Source organism: Pectinophora gossypiella, chromosome 14 (assembly GCF_024362695.1).
Source record: "Pectinophora gossypiella chromosome 14, ilPecGoss1.1, whole genome shotgun sequence".
NCBI classification, from domain to species: domain Eukaryota; kingdom Metazoa; phylum Arthropoda; class Insecta; order Lepidoptera; family Gelechiidae; genus Pectinophora; species Pectinophora gossypiella.
In genome coordinates, this window is record NC_065417.1 from 1,862,940 (window position 1) to 1,890,469 (window position 27,530).

Sequence of the window (27,530 nt, forward strand, 5' to 3'; positions counted from 1 at the left end):
ATTTTCTTATCCGTTGAAAAAGAATGGAAGGGGTAATCAACAGGCTTAAAATTTATGAAATACACGTCAATTTTAAGCAGAAATCTAAAACAACCGTCTAAAAATTTTACATCGACCAATAACCCTACAGACTTAAGTAGACAGCACGTCAAACGGATTGCGTACCAGAGAGATACCTATTTTATTTGCACGGGTTATTCATTCACTTTAAAATTAACTTGTTGACAATCATCCGTCCCTTTCCTTTTCGGCGGGTAAGAAAATGACGGGTATAACTTAAAATAAAATTAGGAGGTGTCAGCAGGAATCGAGGCCAATGTCTTATTTATTATTTACAAAAAACATTGGTGATCTATTTCCTCTATCGTATCTTCAATCCGTTTCACGATATCTAAGTCTACATCAATGTCCAAGCAATCACTGCCTTTTGTTAAATCCGGTGGATTATCTTTCGGGGCATAGTAAAAGGCGTAAAAACATAAAGCAACCAAAACTCCAAAATGTTGTCTGTTTCTCAACGAAGAGTCAAATTCCTTCCTCGGGTACACTTCAGTAATATCGATGTTGAAATATTTCAAATAGTTAGTCATAGTTTCATAATACATGTCTATAAGATGTTTCATGTGTCGTCTCCGGAACTGAGGATCAGTGCACCCGTATATGAAATACAGCAAGTCGTTGGCAGGACAACCGTACCTTATTATTTGGTAATCTACTGGCATCACATCTACTACTTCGCCTTCCTGAAAAAAAGGCAAAATTAACAAAAATAATTATAAACAAAATGTCGTTTCTCGCCAGACGAGATTTACAAACAAGGAAGAAGATGTAGATAAGAAGAAAATATACTAGTTTATAACAAGCAAAGTATTACAGGGATTAAAAAGATATAATCGAGAAGGCACTTCTGCTCGATAGGCAAGAAATAAAAAATATACAAGTCTATGTTATTTTGTAACAAATACTTAATATAATATGTATAAAACGCACACAAACTTGACAATATCAATATAAAACTTACTTTTTCCCTCATCATCACGTTATTAGCCCTATAATCTCCATGACATAAAGTTAGTACAGAAGATTTATCTATCATATATTCTGTATAAACATCAACATTTTCAATTATCACTTCAGCTTTCTTTTTAGCATCACTGCTCATATTTTTAATTGAAAATTTTGCAGTTTTCTTCATAATATTCCTCCAACCGTCACCGAAGTCCATGGAATCTGGGAGGCAAGAAATCTTTTTTTCAAAATAACCAGGCATCATTTTTTGAATGATGAAACCGAAGCTGTTAAATTTTGCAAGTTGTTGAACAGCCAACTCAGTGTATTTCAAAGGGACTATCTCTTTTCTGTCGCATGTTCTAAATCCTTTCTTTGCCAGGTTTTCAAGTATGATAGCCTCTGATGACGACTCATCATAGCATTTGGCGATTCTATATCTTTCTTCCAACGGGACGTTTGCTTCGTCTTCAAGTTTTTTGAAGATTTTTGATAGGTCCTTGTAAACGAAACACTCATTGCAGTACAATTCTGACAACAAAAACAAATCTGCGTACGACTCGTCAACAGGTATCGAGTTTTTAATAAAAATATTAATTTCTTTTTCACCGCACTTAGTTTTTCCGCAAATATCTACAGCGTACAGACAAGCCAAATAATTCCCTCCGTCTATAGGAATCTTATTAATTTTAATATTGGGATTTAGGAAACCTTCTTTAATTATAATGCTGTCTATACAGCTTTGAAGGAATTTCGGGAGTTCTGATTCAGGTGAATTTACATCTTTTTGATTATAAATTTTACAGCAACTATTTTCAATCTCCATCTCTATTATTTTGGCTAGACTTTGCCTTGCACTGTTACACTGATGAACGATAAGTAAGACGTAAATAAAGCTGATGGCACTATTTAAACGTTCTGAGGACGCTATAAAGAACTGTTCACACTTGATAAGCCATCTCAGTTCATTATAGATAAAACCGACGCTATTTGATAACATTCATCAAGAAAACATTGCGAAATTATTATAATAAATAATTGTTATGTCATTATAGATAGTGTAATGTACGTATCCCATATAGGTAGTTCGTTTAAGTACTTATATGTTAGAATGCACTAACCCGCAATTTTTATGACGTGACTTATTGTAGATTGCCGCAGATGGCACTAACTACTTGGCCGGACAAATGGGGAGCGCTGAAGGCTCTCACCCGGTAAAACCCGCTACCACATTTATATTTCTATATATAGCAATGGATGAGACTTGATCCGGCTAAGTAGTTAATGCCATCTGCGGCAAATCTACAATAGGTCACGCTAAAAAAAAAGAGACATGCACAATTCTAATAGTAATAACAAATATTATTAATACGAAAGAATTAATAGTGTGAGTGTAACCTGTGTCTTACTGTTATAATTGCGCAATCTTAAACATATACTGTAAAGATTCTTATTGTTTTTTAAACGTTTTTCCTGAGATTATCAGATACAATATATCGCTAGTTTGCTGAATGACATAGCAAAATAGTATTTGTTTGTAACTTAAACGTAATTTCATAATGTCACATAATAATGCGCTATTACATTACCGTAGCAAAATAACTGCAATTAAAATTATGCCTCGTAACTATTATTCTAGTAGGAGCTCGGTGGCGCAGCGGTTAACGCGCTCGGTCTGCGATTGTTGAAGTAAAGCAACTTTCGCAGAGGCAGGTCATAGGACGGGTGACCACAAAAAAAAAGTTTTCATCTCGAGCTCCTCCGTGCTTCGGAAGGCACGTTAAGCCGTTGGTCCCGGCTGCATTAGCAGTCGTTAATAACTGGGCCCGCATGATGGTTTAAGGCCCGCTCTCCCTTTCCATCCATAGGGAAGGCCCGTCCCCCAGCAGTGGGGACGTTAATGGGCTGATGATGATGATGATGATGACTATTATTATAAAATGGCCGCCGACGATTGACTGATTGGCAAGAAAGTAAAACAGATGCCTATTTTCATAAGAAATGAGAAAATCGATATTTTTTTTTTTGAAAGTGTTAATCGGCTCTGGCCTAGTAGCCTTTTAAGCCTGTCATACATCATTTGTGTGACCAATTACGTTACATTTACGTTCAAGCCGCGAGCACGTCGATGCGTGAACGTATTTGACAAGTCGCGCTTTGACATTTACTCACTATATTCGCGCAGTTAGCGTGATAGGCCTTATTTATAAGCAATAAATGAAATATTTCCTTTTTGAGTGCGACATCTTGAAAATATCTAGGATGTCCCGGAAATCGCGTGAACTTGGGGGTTAAAATGGCCACATCGAAGCAATTCATCTAAAAAAGCAATATTGCAATTTGACATTTGCGCATATAAAAGTAAGTGCGCAATGCAAACAAATGTGAAATAGCAATGACAAAGGCGTCGTCTCGCGTCGCGCTTACGCAGCGTGATAGGCCTGCTAATATTTTACGAGATGAATATAAAAAAATATAACAAGTTCTATAACAAGTTATCTCCTTACTACGTATAATCAGTTGTAAGGAGATCCCTTGCCTCTTATCTAATCAGTATTTTTTTTACAAATACACATCAATTACAAATATGTTGTAATATGCAATCATGAGTATTTTATGCATTTGAGAATGGTGCAATCCTTATTATTAATGCCGCGTTAGTGAATGACTCTGTGGACTTTTCCCACATCTACATAAATACGGGATATGTCCAAACTGTCACTTTTTCATATTATTATGAAAAAAAAAAACAACTTGGATTACAATTTTCCAGCTTAAATTCACGTGGAATTGACAAAGGATTACACGACAAGTATGCATGTTGCCAGTTTCTTTTTTTACATAATGGCTACATCGGATTCTGGACGTCATAAACGTTTATCGTGACAGTAATTTTGGCGAAGGTGTTAGGGAAAATGACAAACTTATCGATTTCGACACAATTTATTGACTCATATAACGACTACGTACTTACATCAGTAAGTAATAACCGGGATTGGTTGGTGGTTGGGATTGGTCGGGGTTGGTTGGTTAAGCCGTTGGCGGCTTAACGTGCCTTCCGAAGCACGGATCATCTTACTTTTTAATGTAATGTTGTAAATGTAAAAGTAATGTTCTAACCAGACTAGAAATCACAAAGTGATTTTTGTGATTTGTCAAAGTGATTTGTGTATCACTGGACCACGGAGGCCGTTACCTTGACATTATCAACACGTGCAACTGTGTGTGTGACGTCCGAGGGCTGCCAATTACAATACCTAATTTAACCGTCTTTTTTTATTTACTACTTTACTTTTTTATGTATTTTTTTAATTATCTGTTTTTTAAATTTTATTATTTAGTTATCTACTAAACGATTACGTTGTCCTACTTTGCAAATGTTGTGTGCACCTATAATTGGCTTATGTAACAGTCTAATTCCTGATGTAACTTTTATTTTATTTAATGTTTTATTATATAAGCTGTTGGTGTACCTTTTTCATAAATAAAATAAAATAAAAATAAAATAAAATAAACCGTCATTACTTAGCTCAAACACTGGTGAGAAACAGAGAATTGCCGTTCTGTACGTAGTGTTATTCCGAGGACATCTTCTATCATGTGGATTGTGAGGTGGATTACCAACCCCATCAACCCTAGTGTCAGGGTTATTGCTGAGCCGCCATACGCCCCTGACATGACTCATATAACGACTACGTACTTACATCAGTAAGTAAAAACCGGGACCAACGGCTTAACGTGCCTTTCGAGTTCCGAAGCACGGATCATTTTATTTTTTGAACGATCAGATGATAGCCTGTAATGTTCTAACCAAACTAGGGATCACAAAGTGGTTTTTGTGATTTGTCCCCGCCGGGATTTGAACCCGGGTCTTCCGGATTGTGAACGCAATGCTAACGCTCAATCACTGGACCACGGAGACCGTTGATTGCCGAAGACATTACAAACTGAATTATAAAATGGCATGGCTAATTTGATGACGTAGATGGTCTTCGTGACTTTGCACAGGCTTCCACCACTGTTCAGCGATCGACCGCTTCTACAAGGTCAGTTCACCTGCCAAATAACGACACGGAGGCGCTGATGTTACTATATAAACATATTATACATCAATGCGCTGAAGTATACGCCTAAATGGGGACGGGGGCGATTTGCATTTTAATAAGTATATGTTGCGTATACATACATCTTTATGTTTCTTTACCTTTTTTGTGAAGTCACAACTAGAGGGTTAGTGACATCGTAACGAAAACTTTTCCATGTTTCTGAGCTGAAGGGTTAAAATGGCCACATCGAAGCAATTCATCTAAGAAAGCAATATTGCTATTTAACATTTGTTTGCATTGCGCACTTACTTTTAACATTTGCTTATATGCGCAAATGTCAAATTGCAACATTGCTTTCTTAGATGAATTGCTTCGATACGGACATTTTAACCCCCTGGTATGAAATGGAATTCTCCGTCACAAAAGTATGGAAATGAAAATAATTAAAAAATACACCAAAATTTTCACGAATTTTACACTTTTCCTTAGTATTTCACTGAGGAAGATGATTCAGCTCATTATCCTGAGTTAATATCAAATTAAAATTTGAATTTTTAAAAAAATTATAATAAACACAAAATAATCATGAATTTTGGGACGGAAAATTCCACTTGATATCAACTCTGAATCATGGTCTGAATCATCCCCCTCAGTATTCGTTATGATGTCACTAACACAATATGTAAGTAATGTAAGGGATTACACAGATGTACCTATTACAATATATGTACTATTACGGTATGATTACGATTTTCGATTTATTATACATTTTTGGATATAGGGATAAGACCATTGGGGACAACCGAAGAAAGTGTGGATGGACTGTGTAAATAGGGATATGTGTGTAAAATGAGACGTCGACTGACAGAGATTAAGTGTGAAAAAGGAATACATTTTGTGCCGACCCTATTTAAGAGTGGGCTAAGGACCGGAGGATGACCCAATTGCCAATGTAGACCTTATGATGTGGACCTTATATTATTAAACCTACCTAGAAGGATGTACAGTGACCAAATTGGGATTGCCCTTAAAAAGGTTTATAGTACGATCTAATCTAAACCAGCGTGAGTGTATGAAATCATAAATCATCTATTCAACGTAATTATCATAGATAAACTTGTTGAAGGTCAATTTAACATTTTTCAATCTACACCATTTCACAAGGTGTTATGGCTGAGGGGAAGAAATGATAAGAAACTGCTACAGCAACACATCTTTTATATCAACGTAGGTATACATTACTGTATAGTTCTAGAACATTGATAAATAAATATATACAATCACAAAAAACTTTAAATGAATATGGAGAAAGCAAGAGAAGTGTGTCAGGATCGAAGCAAATGGATTCCACAGACACTCCTTTTCCCGGTAGGAAATAGGCGTGAGTGTATGTATGTTTGTTATTAAAACGATTACAGTAATACATTGTTTTAAGTTTACGCGGTTATTATCATAATTAAAACACAGGTAGAAAATTATGGATCTACCTACTCCACTCCAATCTCATCAGTCATCCCGTGATCATGGCACTTGCAACAGTGTCGAAATATCGGGAGTCTCATATCCCCATTTAAACGCGGTAAGAACCCGTTATTATGTGTTTTAATTATGATTACAGTAATGTTAAAGATATTTTATTTCGTTACTCTAAGTAATTCCGCTATCTAAAATTATTAATACTTAATAATAATAATAAAAAATATAATTAATAAAAAATAATAAAATAATAGTTGGTCGGTTAATCGTTGGTTGGTCGTTGTAGTAATCGTCGTTCGTTGTATAATTATTTATTTAATTATAATGTAAAATATAATTTATATTGGTGCTGATTGCAGTACACACCGTCTACTTATTTTAAGTTATACCTGTCATTTTTTTATCTGCCGAAAAGGACAGGGACGAACGATTGACAACTGTTAATTTTAACTAGAATGAATAACCTGGGCGAATAAAATAGGCATCTCGCTTAGGATGTGTCTGCAGGAATCGATCTGATGAGCGCTGCAGATAGCGCCATACTTGTTGCCAAGTTTTGGGCCGATACAATTTAGTTTGCCATCGACACGATAAAAAGAAGAAGAAGAAGAAGGAGCTATTATGTATTTATTGTGTAAGTGTCCAGAGTATACAACAAAAGTCGTATCTCAATTTTGATAGTTCTTATATTAAATTAATCCCCTCCCCCGTCCCCTCGACACTCGGAAGGGAGAGGAGGCCCGTGCCCAGCAGTGGGGTGTATATGTTAATGTTGTTATAAGTACCCCCATTGTATATAATCATCAACAACACCCTGAATCCTCTCATCAATCCGCCGGTCTAAGACAAATGTCACCGCCTTCATCTTTTGTTCCCCTATCATAGGCACCTGGTCTTCCACCGTAAAACAAAATGGCGCTGAAAATAAAGCCATCATCAGCCCATAATCAAACCTCTCCTTATATTGCCTCTCAAACTCGTTCCTCGGGTAAAAACTTTGCAAATCCAAGTTGAAATATTTCAAAAATTTCTCCAAAGAAATGTAGTAAAGATTCTTTAGGTTTTCGAGATGGTTTTTTCTGAATTCTCTGTCAGACGCTGTGAAAATGAAGTAGAGGAAATCGTTGATAGGATTTCCGTAGTATAGGAGTTGATAATCCACTGGTACTACTTCTGTGATTTCACCATTCTGGAAATAAAGTGTTCATTCAATATAATGTCCAATATACACATTTAATGATAACGCCGCCTTCTTCTCTCGTGTGTTGGATCTACCTCTGATTACCTCAATTGGGATATAGTCGTGAGGTTATGTTATTTTACAAGTGGATTGGAAGAAAAAAAAGAAATAATTTAAATACTGTACAGACATTTTGACAGAGGGCAGCAGTAACTGTCAGTACTATTCAGAGGCGGAGGGCAGGAGTCCTAGTATGGCTTTGAAATAGACTACTTTGGGCGCCATCCCACTTGCGTCAGACAGAGTACTGCGGGGCGGAAGACAAGAGGGAAACCACTGCCCTATTTTTCCCTAAAAAGTAGCATGGAAAATGCTGCACCGACAAGAGCGTGGCTCTTAAATTGATGATGATGACAGACAATCTACGTCCCACTGTAGAATACAGGTCCTTTTCATTGTTTAGAATGGATACGAAACATACTCCACCATGCTCTGCTGAGGGTTGGTGAAGTCAAATTCAGATATGAATCGAATTATAGTTGTATGATATTGTAATTAAATAGAAGGCGAACGTCGTGTCTTATAAAGAAGCCAAAGAATTGGCGTTTGATAGACAAGAATGTAGAATGCCACTTTAAATTGATGATGATAATATTTAAACTCAAAAATAAATAAATTACAATTTAAAGTACTCACAACTTCCCTCATGAGGACGTTATTCTGTCTGTAGTCACCATGACAAATCGTGCATCCAGGCATCGAAGAGTCTTCCATATAGAGAGGAAACTTGGCCCAATAACTTGGTAAAAAATCCATCACCTTTTTCTTACATTCTTCATTTAAATTTTGACAGGACTGCTCAACCATATTCTTAACAAATGCTCTCCAATCGTCATTGCAAGAAAAGAACTGCTTAAAAACTTTCAAATTTTTATCAAAATACTCTGGCTGTTTGATTTTTAGAACTAAAGATAAGCCGTGGAAACTAGCAAGTTGTTTGATTGACAGCTCTGCAAATTTAAGTGGAAGAACATCCATTCTGTTTAATGTCTTATAACCATCGACGGCCATATTTTCAAGGCATATCAATTCAGTATTGGTATCGTCAAAACTTTTTACCATTTTCAATCTGTCTTCATTTGGCACTTCAGCTTCATCTTGCAATTTCATGAAAACTTTAGTAATTTCTTTATAAAAAAACGATTCTTTGAAATATGCTTCTGTTACTGAAAATATGTCTTCTTGTTTTTGTGGTATGATGTGTTTTATAAATATATTTGTTTCCTTGTTACCTTTTGCTGTCTTCCCCTTGAGCTTGACTTCGTACAATGTTCCCAAATAGCTGCCTCCATTGGTTGATATAATTTTGTTGTTAAAGTTACACGTTATGTAACCTTCTTTCTTGATTATATTATCAATAGATTTTGTTAGTATGGGCGGTAACATGTCTTTATGAACGCTCACACCATTTTGTTCAGTAAAGTTATCTTCATTATCATTTTTCTTCTGCATTTTAATTTTCTTCGTGGATATTATTAGGGAAATTTATGCAACGACACGTTTGCCGTTGCATAGACACTAATGTGTTCTTGTTTCGATCATTACTGCTTCGTTCTATTTGTATGCAACTTGTGTTTATGTAAAGATCGTTTCATATTTGTGTATGCTTCAATCAAATATTGCCTTAATAAACCTACGCTGTGATACACACAGAAACCCGTGAGGGCTCTGTTTGGAGTACACGTGACTTACATCGTAATCTCACGGATTCGAATCCCGGCGCGGGTTCTAAACCATTGGGTTTTAAGTTATATTTGAATGGGAAATAAATACACTACGTATGTTTTTTTTTTAATAACATAGGGTCGCGTTTGACCACTATCTCACCTGATGGTAAATGACGATGTGGTCTAGGTTGGATCTCCCTTACCTAGCAAATGCCTATTCACTCTAGCCTTGAAGACTCCCAGATTATAACGAGTTGGATAAGCAAACGACGGCAGACAGTTCCGATCCTTCGCTGTTCGCATCAAAAAGGAAGAGACGAAAGCTTTAGTGGTTTAGTCCACGCGGACAAATGCGGATGCATTTGCTTTATTTATTTATTACTGTTTTTATTATTTATTCAAAGTAATAAAAAAATAATTAATATTTTAATTTAATTTTATTAAATTATTATTATTATGTTCGTCATTTCCGTATCTCGGGACTATGGAGTCCCGGACTTTTGGAAGGCGTGCGTGGGGCCGAAGCCAACACGTAGAGGCCCCTTAAGACAGTTTAATCTGAATGTGTTTTTTATTTATTAATTTATTCATTTTGTCCGCGTGGACTTCAGTTATAGCGCATGTCACGTTTTTTCCGTCCCATAAGGGGGTGATTTCTGGGATAAAATCTATCCTATGTTTTTCCCTAGGTCTTAAATTGTCTCCATACCAAATGTCATCTATTGGTTCAGCAGTTTAAGCGCAACAAGGTAAGACAGACATAGTTTCTTCAGAGAGATTTGTGAAGGCATAATCGTGATTTTTCCTATTCCGTTTTAAAAAAATGTAAAACTATCGGTAGTTTCAGCATTGGTGGTACTTATATCTATAGCATAAGGATGAAATAGAACCCTGACCTCCAGATCGTGAGCCTAACGCTCTAACTACTAGACTACGATGTGTCGTGAAATATACCTATACTATTCGCCACCACCACTAATTTATGAGCCACACTTTTGTCGGTATAGAATTCTCCATGCTACTTTTTAGGGAAAATAAGACAGTGGTTTCTCTCTTGTCTTCCGCCCCGCAGTACTCTGTCTGACGCGAGTGGGATGGCGTCCAGTTTTTTTTTTACGTGACTTATTGCAGATTTGCCGCAGATGGCATTAACTACTTGGCCGGACATATGGGGAGCGCTGAAGGCTCTCACCCGGTACAACGTTTAATGGCGCTCAGAGTAGTGTACAATTAGTTTTATTAAATAGGAACTTGCCATATGTTCATTCTGAATAACTCTTTACTCAGTGTAGTAGGTTATTTGCAAAATGCAATGTCACCAAGGAACATGTCATTGCACAAGCATCATTTATTTAACAGATAAGCCATAGTTTCCTATTGTATTTGTAACAATAGGGTTTTGATCAAAAAACAGTTCTTCTTGTCATGTCTTCATAGGTTTGTTTATTCATAATTCATTATAATTGCTATCTATTGATAAATACACATTATTATCAAACCGTGGTAGCTCAGTTAGTAGAATGCTTTCTCACTTTGAAGTCGAAAGTTCGAATCCAGCACAGGTCTAACCCAATGATTGTCGAAGTTGTTTTCGACGTCCTGAGCCGTGGTTTGCGCCCAACTGGGCACCCTCAGGTCTGTTGTCTTAAACGTTGTACATGGTGAGGGCCTTCAGCGCTCCCCATTTGTCCGGCCAAGTAGTTGTAGATTTGCCGCAGATGGCATTAACTAACAAGTCACGTCAAAAAAAAAATCAAAACACCTTTAAATAGAACAGGTTTCACCCTCGAATGCGGTTAGCATCCTAAAATAATAGCAATCGATAGTGTTACGACCTCGCAAATATGTCACGCCTTTATCTAGGATCGGATTTGTAATTTACTATAGTTTAGATCATAAATTCACTATTAATGGCTGCGGATTCAGGCGATCTGAGGTATCAAATTCAAATTCAAAAATATCTTTTCTCAGTAGGTAACATAGTTACACTTTGAATCGTCATTTTTATATAACAAACATCTCATCCGCCTAAAACTACTGCAACTTCTCACAACCTGTATAGACGGGGGAAAAGAAGCTGCAAGAAAAACCTCTGCACATGGCCCTTGACGTTATTAAATGTTTGTATAAGAATATTTTATTTTATCATATTTTATCATATTTTATGTTATACAATTACATAATCATCTTCCTAGCGTTATCCCGTCTTCACATGGCCCGCTTACCTAACCTGACGATTTGTAAGGCCCGGTTTTTTCCAGAAGTTGCCTGTTTGATCCTTCCAACCCGCGGAGGAAAAGCCAGCCTAATACAGGTTAGGTCACACGTCTAAAACACATTCCTCGAGAATTCCCGAAAGGGAAATGGACGGGTAATGGACAGGCATAAAAGTTATAGAACACACATCAGCTTTAGGCAGAAATTTAAAAAACTTCGCAATATTTTATATTGACCGATAACTTGACAGAATTAAGTTGACAGCACACGGGTTGCATATCAGCGATATGCCTATTCTATTCGCCCGGGTTAATAATTCATTTTATAATTACACTTGTCAATCATCCGTCCCATTCCCTGTCAGCGGATAAGAAAATGACGGGTATAACTTGAAATAAAATTAAGAGGGGTCTGCAGGAATCGTCGCCAGTGTTAATCTATTTTTAAATAATATTAAGTTTTCCTTTAAAGCGAGTAAAGATAAAACGTTCGATAAGCAAATTAATTAACTGAAACAGTTCTTTTGTTCAAATGAATTCTATTTCTGCTATCCCATAGGTGACATCAAAGATAATGGTGCCAGCGCGGAAGTTACCTTGACTTTTATAGTCAGTAGAGAACTATATCGTTTTACAGCTGTAATTACTATTCAGGGTGTTAGTGACACCGTTCACCGTACGGAATATTGAGGAGAATGATTCAGCTCGTGATTGTGAGTTCCCTCATTCAGCGCTTATCGCTATCGACCCACTAGGGTTGATTAATTCTTTCAAATATTTTTCCTCTCAGACGACGCCCTGAGCCGAGGTTCGCGCCCAACTGGGCACCCTCAGGCCTGTTGTCTTAAACGTTGTACCGGGTGAGAGCCTTCAGCGCTCCCCATTTGTCCGGCCAAGTAGTTAATGCCATCTGCGGCAAATCTACAATATGTCACGTCAAAAAAAAAATGATTCCGAGTTACTATCAAGTGGAATTTTTCGTCGAATTATTGAATTTATTTATTTAAAATAGAACAGTCGTAGTAGGAAGATTACGAACGGCCTCTGTGGTCCAGTGGTTGAGCGTTGGACTCACGATCCGGAGGTCCTGGGTTCGATTCCCGGTGGGGACATATCACAAAAATTACTTTGTGATCCCTAAGTGGTTGGGACATTACAGGCTGATCACCTGATTGATGTTGTACGTTGTCGTTATATGAGTCATGTCAGGGGCCTTTGGCAGCTCAATAGTAAACCTGACACCAGGGTTGATGAAGTTGGTAATTCACCTCACAACCCACACAATAGAAGAAGATGGAAGATTTTTTTTAATAATAATATATTCCCAAACTTGCTGTGCCCTGTTTATCAAAACTTACAAGTCTACACGTTGACAAGGTACAAGTTACTCACAAGTATGTGTAAATTACGTTTATCAAAAAATGTAGAGGGATTTTAAAATATACTTGTGAAATAAATATTGACGCTTGTAACATGTAACATGTGTAGTTTTGATAAACACAAATAATCTCATAATCTTGTCATAATGAAAAATTTTACAAATAAATTTCTTGTAATAAAAGGCTTGTAAATTTTAAATAATGGCAAATAATATTTTTAGCGCAATAATCCAACACTTTAATTACTTAAAAGTCTAGCCCAAATTGAAGTATTTCGATAGGAATATAAAAGATAAGTACAATACAATATACCAAGCACAATACAGTACAATATACAATACCGAACAGTATTCTTTATTGCACGCAGAATAGAATAACAATGGAAAGATTACTGCGACATGATAAACTCCCGTGCCCTAATATCTTTTATGAAAAGTGACGTGTTTCATAAAGGCTCGGTAGCTTATATCGTTTTAATGTTTTATCCGCTGAGCCTCATAATTTAAATGCGCCTTTCTCGCGCAAAGAGTGATAGATTATACCCACATATAATTAAGTTTTATGTCGCGATTGGGGTAAATGGAACTGTAACTGACCTTTCTAATAAAAATCTCATTTATTTTGTTTATAATCAAAATAATTGTCATACAAGGAACTCTTTGTTACATGTTAATTTGCACCCGCAATCTTTTAATTTTACATATTTCCTCGCCTTATGGTTGTCTGGAATAAACGATAAGGCCGCCATTTACCATGTATTTAGTTAAAAGTCTTTTCATTATTTATTTATTAAAGGTCACCAACAGAGTTAACAAAAAGTTAACAGTAAAGATCTTCATAACATGGCATAGTAATTGTTACCCTAATTATAGGTGACAACAACTAATATTATTAATAATAAAATGATAATTATAGGTGGTAGGTGTGGGGAGTAGGTTGTAAATATTTCCTTTTATTTTGGTGCAATAAAGTATATTTATTTGTACTTGTAGGGTGATATTAATAAAATAATCTCGAGAGAAAACAGTTACTTGAGCATGATCTTGAGGGCAGTCTCAGTTGAGATTAGTTTATTAATACCACCCCTAGTCTATTACTGGCAACCTTACCCTAATATCGCATATATGTCTGTGTTCGCGCGGTGACGCAGTGGGGAAGGTGCTTGTTGTCAGAATATAACTACTTAGCCACCTAATGCACTCAGAACATCAAACCTCTTATACGGATCATATCAGAACTGAATACGGCCTCCGTGGTCCAGTGGTTGAGCGTTGGGCTCACGATCCGGAGGTCCCGGGTTCGAATCCCGATGGGGACATATCACAAAAATCACTTTGTGATCCCTAAGTGGTTGGGACATTACAGGCTGATCACCTGATTGTCCAAAAAGTAAGATGATCCGTGCTTCGGAAAGCACGTTAAGCCATTGGCTCGGTTGCTACTTACTGATGTAAGATTTGTCCGGCCAAGTAGTTAATGCCATCTGCGGCAAATCTACAATAAGTCACGTCAAAAAAAAAAAACTGATGTAAATAAGTAATCGCTACATGAGCAATATCAGGGGCCTTTGGCGGCTTAATAGTAACCTGATACCAGGGTTGATGGGGTTCACCTCACAACCCACACGATAGAAGAACTGAATGGGCAAGCACATGCCAAGTATTATGTGGCCTCTTTAAATAGGGTAACCTTCGCATCAGACAATAGGGCAAAGCCATAATGTTTGTACAGCTCGATCCAAGGTCATAACTCACGTGTTCCCAACCCCGCCCCATATTACCTGCCTACGCTCATTATTTGGACTCCAACTACACATTAAAACATTGAGCCGTGGTAGCCCAGTCAGTAGAACGCTTGCTTCTCACTTTGAGGTCGCAGGTTCGAATCCAACACAGGACTAAACCAATGATTGTCGAATTTGCTTTCAAAATTCATGTTTGGATCATAAATTATCACGTGCTTAGCGGTGAAGGAAAACATCGTGAGGAAACCCACATTCCCGAGAAATGCTTGTATTGGGCTGGTTTTCCTTTCGCGGGTTGTAAGGTCAGACAGGCAGTCGCTTCTGTAAAAAACCGGACCTGTCAAATCTTCAGGTTAGGTAAGCGGACCCTGTGAAAAGCGGGATGATGCTAGGGGGATGATGGAACGGTGACTGTCTACCCCGCAGCAATTTCTATCGGGCGAAGAGTTACATTACCTTACCTACTTTGAGTTTTACTTTAGACTAGATGGCCTGTAACTATCTGAGGAGTAAGTCTGACTCGCTCGCACTTATGCGGTAAGGCTGAATACGATAAGAACAAAATTGTTGTATGGAGTGTTCGGCGAAAGTTCGGGCAAGGGTACAAGTTATTGTACTTTTAATGGCCCCTTTATCGATTGAATCGTTTAATTAAGCTACCTACGTAATTAATTAATTGGAAGGCCTCGTTTTTATTGGAGGTGATGTAACGTTGGAGGCGGGGCGCAGTTTAAAATTTCAGTTCTGGAATATTAATAAAAAAAAATACAAGGCTATCGGCATTATAATAATAATATCGACATTATAATATTTTAATATGTAGTTAAATGTGCGCAGTGGGCCCGCGTGGTGGTTTAAGGCCCGATCTCCCTATCCATCCATAGGGAAGGCCCGTGCCCCAGCAGTGGGGACGTTAATGGGCTGGTGATGTGTGTAGTTAAATGTACTTATTAATTTTATGTAGATTGTTCTTTTAATTATTTATTTTGTTAGAATGCACTAACCCGCTATTATTATACTTGTACAAAATTTTCTTGTACCCAAAGGTTACCTGGAAGAAATTGCTGCATGAGCAATTCAAATTCAAATTCAAAAATATCTTTATTCAGTAGGTAACATAGTTACACTTTGAATCGTCAATTTTACATAACGAACGTCTCATCCGCCTAAAACTACTGCAGCTTCTCACAACCTGTATAGCCGGGGAAAAGAAGCTGCAAGAAAAACCTCGGCACAGGGCCCTAGACGTTCTTTAAAAAAATAAAAATAAACATAAAACATAAAATATTGGTATACAATTGAGTAATTTAGCTGCCTAATATCAGTTCTCAGACAGTTAATCCCATGCATTCATATCTTCTAAATAATCACTAACTTTATAATAAGCTTTTTTGTAAAGTTTTTGTTTAACTACTGTCTTAAAACAGTTGAAAGGCAAATTCTGAATGTCAATGGGAATCTTATTGTAAAAACGTATACATTGCCCCTTAAAAGATTTAGTAATCTTATGTAATCGACTGACTTGTAAAGCAAGTTTATTTTTATTCCTGGTATTAACAATGTGCCGATCGCTATTTTTTGCAAATAATCCTATATGTTTTTTTACATATATTAAGTTTTCAAAGATATATTGTGATGCCAAAGTTAAAATATTAATTTCTTTAAATTTATTTCTAAGTGACATCTTGGGTCCCAATTTGTAAATCGCCCGAATGGCTCGCTTTTGCAGAACAAAAATGCTGTTCATATCTGCAGTATGACCCCACAGCAAGATGCCGTACGACATTCATTAGACTGTGGAAGTAGGCAAAATAAACTAATCGCGCGGTCGGGCGCGAGGCAAAATAAAATAAGGCCGCCTGTTGTGCTTTTCTGTATATTATGTTGTCCTTATCTCTGTATTTTGTGTCCATTGTGCTCAATAAAGTATTTTAGCTATCTATCTATCTATTGTGCTGATTCCTGTCGACACCATCTAATTTTTTTATACCCGTCATTTTCTTAAGTACACAGTACGACAGAATTAACACGTTGACAGTCCAGTGATCCATATATGGGTCATGACTCATGACGGACTAGCTCCATAAGTCCGTGACCAATACTTGTTCAGAGCCCTGAGTGCGACCTTTGAAAGTTCTAATTTTTTCATGATAGTAAGAGATATGGTTTACTTCCTATTGCACTCAATAGGTATTGTGAAGTGTTTAGAATACATTTACTTATTATTATATTTTTTTTAATTTATTTATTAACAGGACGTATAATAAATAAGGTAATACGCGGGACTTACAAGGAAGTCAAAACATTTTGTATGGAACCAAAATAAGAACAACCCGCGGAGGAAAAGCCAGCCTAATACAGGTTAGGTCACACGTCTAAAACGCATTCCTCGAGAATTCCCGAAAGGGAACTGGACGGATAATCGACAGGCATAAAAGTTATAGAACACACATCAGCTTTAGGCAGAAATTTAAAAAACTTCGCAATATTTTATATTGGCCGATAACTTGACAGAATTAAGTTGACAGCACATGTCAAATGGGTTGCATACAAGCGAGATGCATATTTTATTCTCCCGGGTTATTCGTTCATTTAATTAACAGTTGTCAGTAATCCGTCCCTTTCCTTTTCGGTGGAAAAGAAAATGACAGGTATAATTTAAAATAAAATTAGGAGGTAGGAATCGGAGCCACTGAGTCAGTTAACTATCAAAGTTGTTAGGCTTCAGTCATAAAATTATTTTGTACCTTTAATCCACGTTCGTAACTGACCTTTGGTAACCAGATAGCCCAATACAGGCATTTCTCGGGAATGTGGGTTTCCTCACGATGTTTTCCTTCACCATTCTATATGTATATTCTTTATTCTCTGAATTAATATTTATTCTATGTCACTGCGTAAACTGGTTTACACTTTTAATGCTATGTTTCCGTCCGCAATTTCGTCCGCTTAGACTATATTCCATCTAAGTACTTAGAAATTAAATTCTAAGTCGCTTAATTTAGGTGACTTGTCAATAGGTAGGCTCCAAAAAAATCCGTGAGGAAAGGCCTTTTTCACATAAGCGTAGGCAAACTCCAGGTAGCCATTTTACTATCTCTTCTTCTATCGTGAGGGTTGTGAGGTGGAGTACCAACCTCATCAACCCTGGTGTCAGGGTTACTATTGAGCCGCCAAAGGCCGCTGACATGGCTCATCTAACGACTACTTACGTACATCAGTAAGTAGTAACCGTGACCAACGGCTTAACGTGCCTTCCGAAGCACGGATCATCTTTCTTTCGGATAATCAGGTGATCAGCCTGTAATGTCCTAACCAAACTAGGGATCACAAAGTGATTTTTGTGATATGTCCCCACCGAGATTCGAACCCGGGACCTCCAGATCGTGAGCCCAACGCTCAACCACAGGACCTCGGAGGCCGTTATTTTACTATTTTCCATTGAATTCAGAACTTGAAACAGCATAAATACGAGTTCAGTTCGAAAGTTGAAGAGCCTTTCCCAATTTCCTCTATCCAAAGAGCATTCAATTAATAATTTTTCGGGTAAAAAGTATGAAACCAACTCTCCAAGCCACTCGAATCAATTTTCGATTTAATTAGATTGAAGCGATTCACACGTGGTGCCTCGTACTACAAATATTGAATCCAGTGTCGGTTCATTTTTAGGAAGATCGCTTTTAGATGGAGCTTCTGAACACAACTGTCATATATGTTCGCATCTTTTTGACATCATGTAGTTTCCAGGATTTGTGCCCGGTTAATGTGCAATAGGGCACAAGGCAAGAAGGAATCCACTGCTAATGTTTTCCCTAAAAAATAGCATGGAGAATGCTACACCGACAAGAGCGTAGCTCTTAAGGTGGGTCCTGACTGATGTTACGTGGCGTAATATAACATTCGCAGCGAGCATGATAGCTCATGTGAAGCTTACTTTATGTAAAAAATCTTATTATAAGATTAATGACTACCTAAATGATAAAAATGTCTGGTATTGAATGTGTTCCTCTAGTTATTAAATAACTTGTAATGTATACCCTCATTGGTTTTTAAAAGATGTGTTACTGTTGCAGTTTCTTGTCATTTCTTCTCCTCAGCCATAACACCTTGCGAAATGAAGTAAATTCAAAAATGTTACATTGACCTTCAATAAGTTTATCCATGATAATTACGTTGAATAAATGATTCTGATTTCTGTTAAAATCAGTTTTGTTGATCGGTCCAAGCACCTTGATTCCCCGTACTGACTGTACGAACCCTCGCTGTGTAACGCGTTACACGACTCCTCGTAACACCAGTCAGTACCCACCTTTAAATTAGCGATGATGGCATTTACTGACATTGCACACTTACATTTATATCATCATCATCAGCCCATTAACGTCCCCATTGCTGGGGCACGGGCCATCCCTATGAATGGATAGGGAGATCGGGCCTTAAACCATCACGCGGGCCCAATGCGGATTGATGGTTATTAACGACTGCTAATGCAGCCGGAACCAACGGCTTAACGTGTCTTCCGAGGCACGGAGGAGCTCGAGATGAAAACATTTTTTTGTGGTCACCCATCCTATGACCGGCCTTTGCGAAAGTTGCTTAACTTCAACAATCGCAGACCGACCGCGTTTACCGCTGCGCCACCGAGCTCCTCACTTTTATATACGCAATGTCAAATTGCTTTTGCTTTTGTCAAATTGCTGTGTTTGTATTGTTACTGTGGTGTCCTCTAATAATACTTTCTTTCTTTCTTCTTTTCTTTCTTTTTGTATGGACTATCGCTTTTACGCTGTTATTGGAACAGCTGTTTTAAAGGGCATCCATCAGTTTCCTAATGTCATATGGCACGCGAGATCTAATTTACGCTGAGCGTGTGACGCAATGATATAATATAGGTGAAGAGGCCAATTTGGTGACGCCTTTTATACAGAATGTTAGTGACACCGTAACGAAAACTTTGGGGGATGATTTAGACCATCGTGTACTATCATGGATTTTTGTGTTGTAAACAGAAAAGTCATAAAAAAATAGTTTTTTTTTAATATTTTCAGTCTAAAGTTGTGCATTAAGCTCCACAGAACCCAAATTTAAAATATAGAAATGAATTATCAAAAACCATCAACTAGTTGCTCGCGTTGTTCGATTTTTATTAAATTTTATTTTATTTATTTATAATGGAAGGCGATTGGGGCAACCACCGTTCTACACGCCCTATCTAAGGAGTAATGAAAATGGAGGCGATTACTCCACCGACAAGAGCGCAGCTCTTAAATAAAGAGAGAGAGAGATAAATTACACATACATAGGTTTACTAACATCGCTAAACCTAAACAGATTTGTCTCGATGCCTTCTTCTTCGGCATAGGTCACTTTAATAGCATGCTTTCTCATTATCACATTCAAAGCACACAACACAAATCTTTACCACTTTGGTACTCACTTAGTTATAATAGAAACAGGTAGCAAACAGAAATCACACATCAACTGGCAGTAGGCATTCGCCGCCGCTTGCAGCCGTCAGTCAATAAACCGGTCTTACGCAGCGAATACAGGATGTTTTAATGTTTCCCATTTACCTACAAACGTAGAATCACGCCCTCATTCCCACTGAGGTGGGCAGAGCCACAATGAAACATATCCAACAAAAAATACCTACCATCGTTTTTAAAAAAAGTGGACGTTCTTTCTTTTGGTGACGGGTGATCAACCTATCGTCCATCATACTCAGTCTCGAAGATATGCCAAATGAGCCCCTATTCCCAGTAGTCTTACCGAGTTGTCTTACCAGTTGAACTACTGGGAATTTCCTTCCCAACGGACGTAACTATACTTTACTAAATAGTAAGACTTCGCTTTTCCCATTAGTTTTACTTTGTCAATTACCTAGGTCTACATAAGAGTAGGACTATTGAGAATTTTGTTTTACTGGTAAGTCTAGATGGGTACAAAATTCCCAGTGGTCTTACCAATAAGTCTATTGGGAAGGAAATTCCCAGTAGTTCAACTGGTAAGTCTACTTACTGGGAATAGGGGCAAATGAGTAATACGTAAATAGTATTATGCCAAAACTTTGACCAAATGTATGAGAAACAATATTATACCAAAAAGTTTATGTCTAAAAGGAGTGAACTCGTCTAAGGGCTATTTTGATAATGAAAATTAGTCGAAAATGGTATTAACCACTTGGTCGGACAAATGGGGAGCGCTGTGAGCCCTTGTACACAACAGGCCTGAAGGTGCCCAGTTAGGCGCGAACCTCGGCTGAGGGCGTCGTCTGAGAGGATAATATTTGAAAGAATTAATCGCCCGTAATAGGCCGATAGGGTTAAGCGCTAAATGAGGAGAAATCATCGACAACGCCGGCGGGGTCAATATCGGGGTCCTGAAGTGATTCGTATGTGGTTATCCGTTTCCAGTCTAGCAAAGAAGTTTCAAAATCAGCTTAAGTATAGTTTAAACTCCAATCAAGCTGGTGGAAGATTACACTTTAGTTAGGTAGGTACTTATAGCAATCACAGACATAATTTAACTAGGATGTAATCAGAAGGAAGCCAAGGAAGCGGCAGCTTCGTAACTACCTGATACCAATGTAAATGACTTCTAGGCACGATATCTTACGAGTTTCATTGGAGCGTCGCTTTTGGGGCGGTAAATGGGTCGTGTTCAAGATAAATTATGAAATTCTGATTACTAAATAAAGACAGATCTAAAACTAACGAAAAACATTTTCTTTTTCCTATTTAAGTAAATTATTAATTTTAATCAAGAAAAACGCTATAATAAGTCCGACATTTTATCACATTTTTCTATGACGTCACAGTGTGCATGCAAATTCAATGGTAATTTCGTGTTTTGACGTTAAGTAAAAAGTAACTGATTTGACTAGTTGGAAACTAGTGTAATTTTGTTACGGAAGTGAGTTTCGGGATTGGAAGAAAACTCACTAAGTCCAAAGGAAAACGAATTTATTCTCTACGCACGTAGTACAGCACTCGCACAGAGCTATACTACGTCAACGTCACTTCACTTAATTTCGCACTTTACGCGTCACTTGAACACTGCACGAAACACCGCACTAACACTTGCACTAAACACTGCTATAAACACTATTTCTTCAATTTCACTTTTCCACTTCTTCTTCCTGATTCGATCACTTTAAAAAATGAACTGGATCCCCTTGCTTTTCCCACTCCTTACATACCCTATAGTCTAATGAGGACCCTTCCAATCGACGCTCCCCAAACACACGATAGATGGCGTTGTTCACTTTTAACGTGATAATTACCTATTTTCTCATTGCTGAGGTACCTACTTAATTATTCAAAAATTTAATGTTATGGCAGATGGATATATAAAGCTCATTCTTGCTTGATATTTGGATCACATTATGTATAGTATGATGTTGCTACCTATATTGCTTGTCTTTATTTTGATCAGAATAATAATGGGTGGAAGTTGTAAAACCTTGGTGTAATAAAAAGGGTCATTATTTATACCTAAAACATAGATAAAAGATGCATATATCTGTTATCGATGAAATTACCAGTTTAAACGAAGAAAAAACTTAACAACGCCATCTATCGTGTTTTTGGGGTACGCCGATTGGAATGTCCCTCATTGTCTACTCCGTTCTCGAATAATCTCAGGTGGAACCTCTTTGACTATTCCGGCAAAGAAAGACAAGGACGCTGCTATGCGCCAGAAAAGGATGCCGCTAAAAGAACAAGAGAGAGGAAGATGTTACTATGACATTCAAGAAGTCTCTGGTTGCGGAGTTTGTTTATATGATGTGACACTGTCAATCCGTCGCAATATAAATAGAGTAATCTTTTTGGCGGGAACGTGGACGACATGGCTGTTTTCTTTACTGAATAATCTAAATAATGAATACGAAGTGGTGTTTTGTGGTTAACATTCGCGATTGTGTAATATCGGAATATTCAATAAACTAGGTGTACTTATCTATTTTCGCTTCATAACTAGAACCAACAAGCCGCTTTATAACTCGAAGCTTTATGCGGACTTTTGAGTTATTTCGTTTGGGGTTCGGAGTAGAAGTTCACTCCGAAGGTGGGGCTTAGGTTTCATCTTTCCGCTTCATCACCTTTCATCATTTCATTAATCATTATCTGCATTGGGCTGCAAAACGGTTTTCCGTTCCACTGAAGCAAGGAGGGGTAAGACGAGTGTGTGCGCCTGCGTTTAGCGCGAACGTCTGCGCACCTTAATATATCCTGCGTACCTGACCGCTTCAATCATTATCAAGAAAAAAAATACATAAGACTTGGCTGTATGGGCATAGTTCCCTTTGCCTTGCCCTTCGGGGAAAACCAAAACAAAAAAGCGAGTGATAGCCCTACTCACTTTTAAAGATTCACATTATTTATAATAAGGTAAAAACAATTACCTTATTTAAATAAACGTTATAAATTAACGTCAAAGGAATCCTAAGTTTCGAATTGGAAATCACCAATCCTCATCAATAACTTAAAGAGCCACGCTCTGCGGTGTAGCATTCTCCACTCTTGTCTATCAAAGACCAATTCCTTCACTTCCTTATAAGACACGACGTTCGCCTTCTCTTTAATCTGTTCCATGTAAGCTCTTCTTGGTCTTCCCCTTCCTCTCTTTCCTGTTATCTTCCCTTCGGATATTTTTATAATAAATTAGTCATGATGAATACATGTCGCTTCCCTCAACATAATAATATCACACAAATCGACCACGGCTCAATAAAAACGTCAATATCGTCAAATTACCGCCACATCAAGCAGAATATAACTGCACAAGAACAAAAGATGATCGTCAAAGTTCCAAACTTGTCCCGTCCTGACATGAGCTCAACCGTTTCAAAACAACTTGGCGGCAGGGAGGTAACCAGGCATAGAAGAGGGTTCCCAGAAATTAAAAAAATACTAAAATCATCCCCCAAGCATTATCCTGTTGCTGTCCTGTTGGGTCCGCTTACCTAACCTGAAGATTTGACAGGTCCGGTTTTTTCACCAGTCGCCAGTTTCACCTTCCTTCCAACCCGCGAAGGGAAAACTAGCCCAATTCAGGTTATTACTTTGCCGAGGTTTTTCTTGCAGCTTTTTTTCCCCGGGTATACAGGTCGTATGCAGCTGCAGTAGTTTTAGGCGTTAAATAAAACTGTCTATATTATGTACTGAATAAAGTTAAGATACTTTTGAATTTGTATATGTAGTTTTATCCAGATTTATCGATCGTATTTCTCTTTTAGGACTTCAATTTTATTTTTTAACCAGTCTTGGGTCCTATGCGGAGGTTTTTCTTGCTATTCAGGTTGTGTGCAGCTGCAGCTGCAGTAGTTTTAGGCGCATGAGATGCTCGTTATGTAAACATTGTCGATTCAAACTGTAACTATGTTGTCTACTGAATAAATATATTTTTGAATTTAAGTAAAGTTAGATATGGTCACAGGGATCCTTGACCGCGCTTGGACTTCTGATTACCTAAGTGCATCCCTGTCTGAAGCATGTCGTAACTTCCCGAAGTATTTCTATAATAATAATAAAAGAAGAAAGGTTAACAATTTTGTGGTACTTTGTAAGAATTTGCTAAAAATTTCGTTTTTAATATTTATGATTATTTGATTGGAGACTTATTGATCTGGAAATGACGCCTTACAAAGTTTGGTAAAAGAATCTTTTATATCTTGGTTGTAAAGTATATTTTCTTTAAACTTTTCCTGTTGAGTTTGAATTAAAAAAAAACAGGACTCGTTTAACTTGTTACTATTTTGTCACCAGACAGTGACGTGACTTATTGTAGATTTGCTGGAAATTGCATTAAATACTTGGCCGGGCATTTGCCGGGAGCGCTGAGGGGCACAAAATATAAGACAACAAGCCTGAGCCCAGTTAGGCGCCGACCTCGGCTTATGGCTTAAATACATTTGTGGGTTAGTAGAGTATTAACAACGTTCTTCGATCATCCCCCGCATTATCCCGTTTTTCACAGGGTCCGCTTGACCTCACCTGAATATTTGACAGGTCCGGTTTTTAACAGAAGCGACTGCCTTTCTGACATTCCAGCCCGCGAAGGGAAAACCAGCCCAATAGGTTAGGTTACATTGCTCCGAAAATGCATTTCTCGGGAATGTGGGTTTCTTCACGATTTTTTTCCTTCACCGCTGAGCACGTGATAATCATTTATGATCCAAACATGAATTCGACACAAAAAATAATACAACATTAACGTTAGATAAGATTTATTTTCTTCTAGGATTCTTTAATTAGAATACCTAAGATTACAAGTCCGCTATGATCTACATATTTCCATGAGATTGGAAAAGTTAGGTCCAACCACAATCTGCCGAGGAAACTTCTGGTCCCTATAGGAGAAAATAAGATGCCCCAATAACTCTAGACTACAGACTAGATGAAGGCTGACCCCAAAAAAGTTTCATTATATCCTCACGCTTATTATTGACTGTCTGTCTGCGATATGTTCCAAATGGAGAAAACTTTGGCGTACCCACAGATCATAGAAACAAGGGAGATATTCCTTCACTGAATAGTAAATTATCTTTTTTAGAATTAAAAATAATAATAAGTTTTTAGTAACTCGTTAGATGGACCAACTATGTTACTGGGCCATTGCCAAGATGCCACGAACTAATAAAAGATTGATTTCTTGTTCCATTATTTTCAGAACATAATAACAATACAATACACACTCGCCACTCCTCCGTGCCGTGCACATGCTTAATGCACTCCTTGCATCAGCACCAGATTGTGATCTGTTTGTGAGTGAGTGGACGTATGTGTGACGCGACTGTCTGAGGTTCTGCGAGATGATGAATGATGTGTGAAAATTAAATATGTTTTTATATTGTTTAAACTTAAGTTTCATATGTTTTTTATTATACTGTTTATATTTAAAGTTTCACGGCGCATTGGCGCTTCTGCACTGTCAAGTCGCGAAATGTAATAAATAAATACAAAAACGCTTTATTGCACGTATAAACACTACACTAAAAACAATTACATAAGTGACAAGAGAAGCACAATCGGCGACCTTATTGCTAAATAGAAATTTCTTCCAGGCAAACGTTAGGGTAGGGGCATAATTATTGTGACATGTGCGTTTTGTTTTGCTGTCCTTAGAAAAGGTTTAATACGATCTACTCTGAACCGGCGTGCGTGTATGAAGCGATTGATGAATGTGGAGGAAGCAAGAGAAGTGTGTCAGGATCGAAGCAAATGGAATTCTATAGTCTCTGCTTACCCCGGTGGGAGATAAGCGTGAGTTCATGTATGTATATATGTATGTATTTTGTTTTCAAATTTTTAATCGAAGACAGAAGAAATAATTAACCTTTCCTTACTAACCTATCAAGGTCAGCGCCATCTATCCAGCAGCTAGGAAAAAAATAAAAACAAAACTCCCTCATTACACAAGACCGCAAATCCCCTTGCGAAGCGGCACCAAGTCATTAATTTCTGGCTGGACCACTACATCGACGTCATCATCATCATCAGCCCATTGTCCCCACTGCTGGAGCACGGGCCTTCCCTATGGATGGATAGGGAGATCGGGCCTTAAACCATCACGCGGGCCCAGTGCGGATTGATGGGTATTAACGACTGCTAATGCAGCCGGGATCAACGGCTTAACGTGCCTTCCGAAGCACGGAGGAGCTCGAGATTAAAACTTTTTTTTTGTGGTCACCCATCCTATGAAGGGCCTTTGCGAAAGTTGCTTAACTTCAACAATTGCAGACCGAGCGCGTTTTATTATATCCAACTAGCTTTTGCCCGCGACTTCGTCCGCGTGCAAAATCTTACGCGGTTTAGATTTTTTCATACAAATGTTTTTTCCCGCTAACTCCCGTTCCCGTAAGAATTTGGCAATATCCTGTTGCAACTAAACTTTAAGTTTACTTAGGTACCTGCATGCCAAATTTCAAGCGTCTAACTTAAGCGGTTTAGATTTTTCATACAAAAGGATGTTCCCGCTAATTCCCGTTCCCGTGGGAATTTCGGGAATTCCTTTCTTAGTGCACCTCTACTGTAACTAAGCTACGTCCCTTCCAAATTTCAAGTGCCTACGTTTAGCCGCTTAGGCTGTGCGTTGATAAGTCAGTCAGTCAGTTTCTCCTTTTATATATTTAGATTATCACGAGTTTATTCCTACTTTAATGACTCATCACACCCCTAGCATTATCCCGTTTTTCACAGGGTCCGCTTAACTAACCTGAAAATTTGACAGGTCCGGTTTTTTCACAGAAGCGACTGCCTGTCTGACCTTCCAACCCGCGAAGGGAAAACCAGCCCAATACAGATTAGGTCACATACCTCCGAAAATGCATTACTCGGGAATGTGGGTTTCCTCACGATGTTTTCCTTACCATCGAGCACGTAATATTCAGTTATGATCCAAACATGAATTCGATAACAAATTTGACAATCATTTTAGGCCTGTGCTGGATTCGAACTTGCGTCCTCAAAGTGAGAGGCAAGCGTTCTACCAACTGGGCTACCGCGGCACACCTACTTTACATAAACTGCCTATATACGTCCCACTGCTGGGCACAGGCCTCCCCTCAATCAACCGGAGGGGGTATGGAGCATACTCCACCACGCTGCTCCACTGCGGGTTGGTGGAGGTGTTTTTACGGCTAATAGCCGGGACCAACGGCTTAACGTGCCCTCCGAAGCACGGAATCATCTTACTTTTTCGGACAATCAGGTGATTCAAGCCTGAAAAGTCCTTACCAAACAAAGGACAGTCT

The 27,530-nt window shown here is 38.0% G+C and overlaps 3 protein-coding genes across 3 annotated transcripts in view; 1 reads left to right on the forward strand and 2 right to left on the reverse strand.

Annotated features, from left to right (window-relative positions):
• LOC126372447 (N-acetylneuraminate 9-O-acetyltransferase) overlaps positions 1-27,530 on the forward strand; it is a 397,639-nt gene that overhangs the window by 331,564 nt on the left and 38,545 nt on the right. The window lies entirely within an intron of this gene.
• On the reverse strand, positions 288-1,900 carry LOC126372495 (uncharacterized). The gene is made up of 2 exons (XM_050018292.1): positions 1,022-1,900; positions 288-743 (listed from the first exon to the last, which is right to left on the reverse strand). Exons 1-2 carry the CDS (start codon positions 1,832-1,834, stop codon positions 333-335), a joined length of 1,224 nt encoding a protein of 407 aa, XP_049874249.1. The 5' UTR covers positions 1,835-1,900; the 3' UTR covers positions 288-332.
• LOC126372507 (uncharacterized) lies at positions 6,256-9,323 on the reverse strand. Its single transcript, XM_050018306.1, has 2 exons — positions 8,407-9,323; positions 6,256-7,719 (listed from the first exon to the last, which is right to left on the reverse strand). Exons 1-2 carry the CDS (start codon positions 9,220-9,222, stop codon positions 7,306-7,308), a joined length of 1,230 nt encoding a protein of 409 aa, XP_049874263.1. The 5' UTR covers positions 9,223-9,323; the 3' UTR covers positions 6,256-7,305.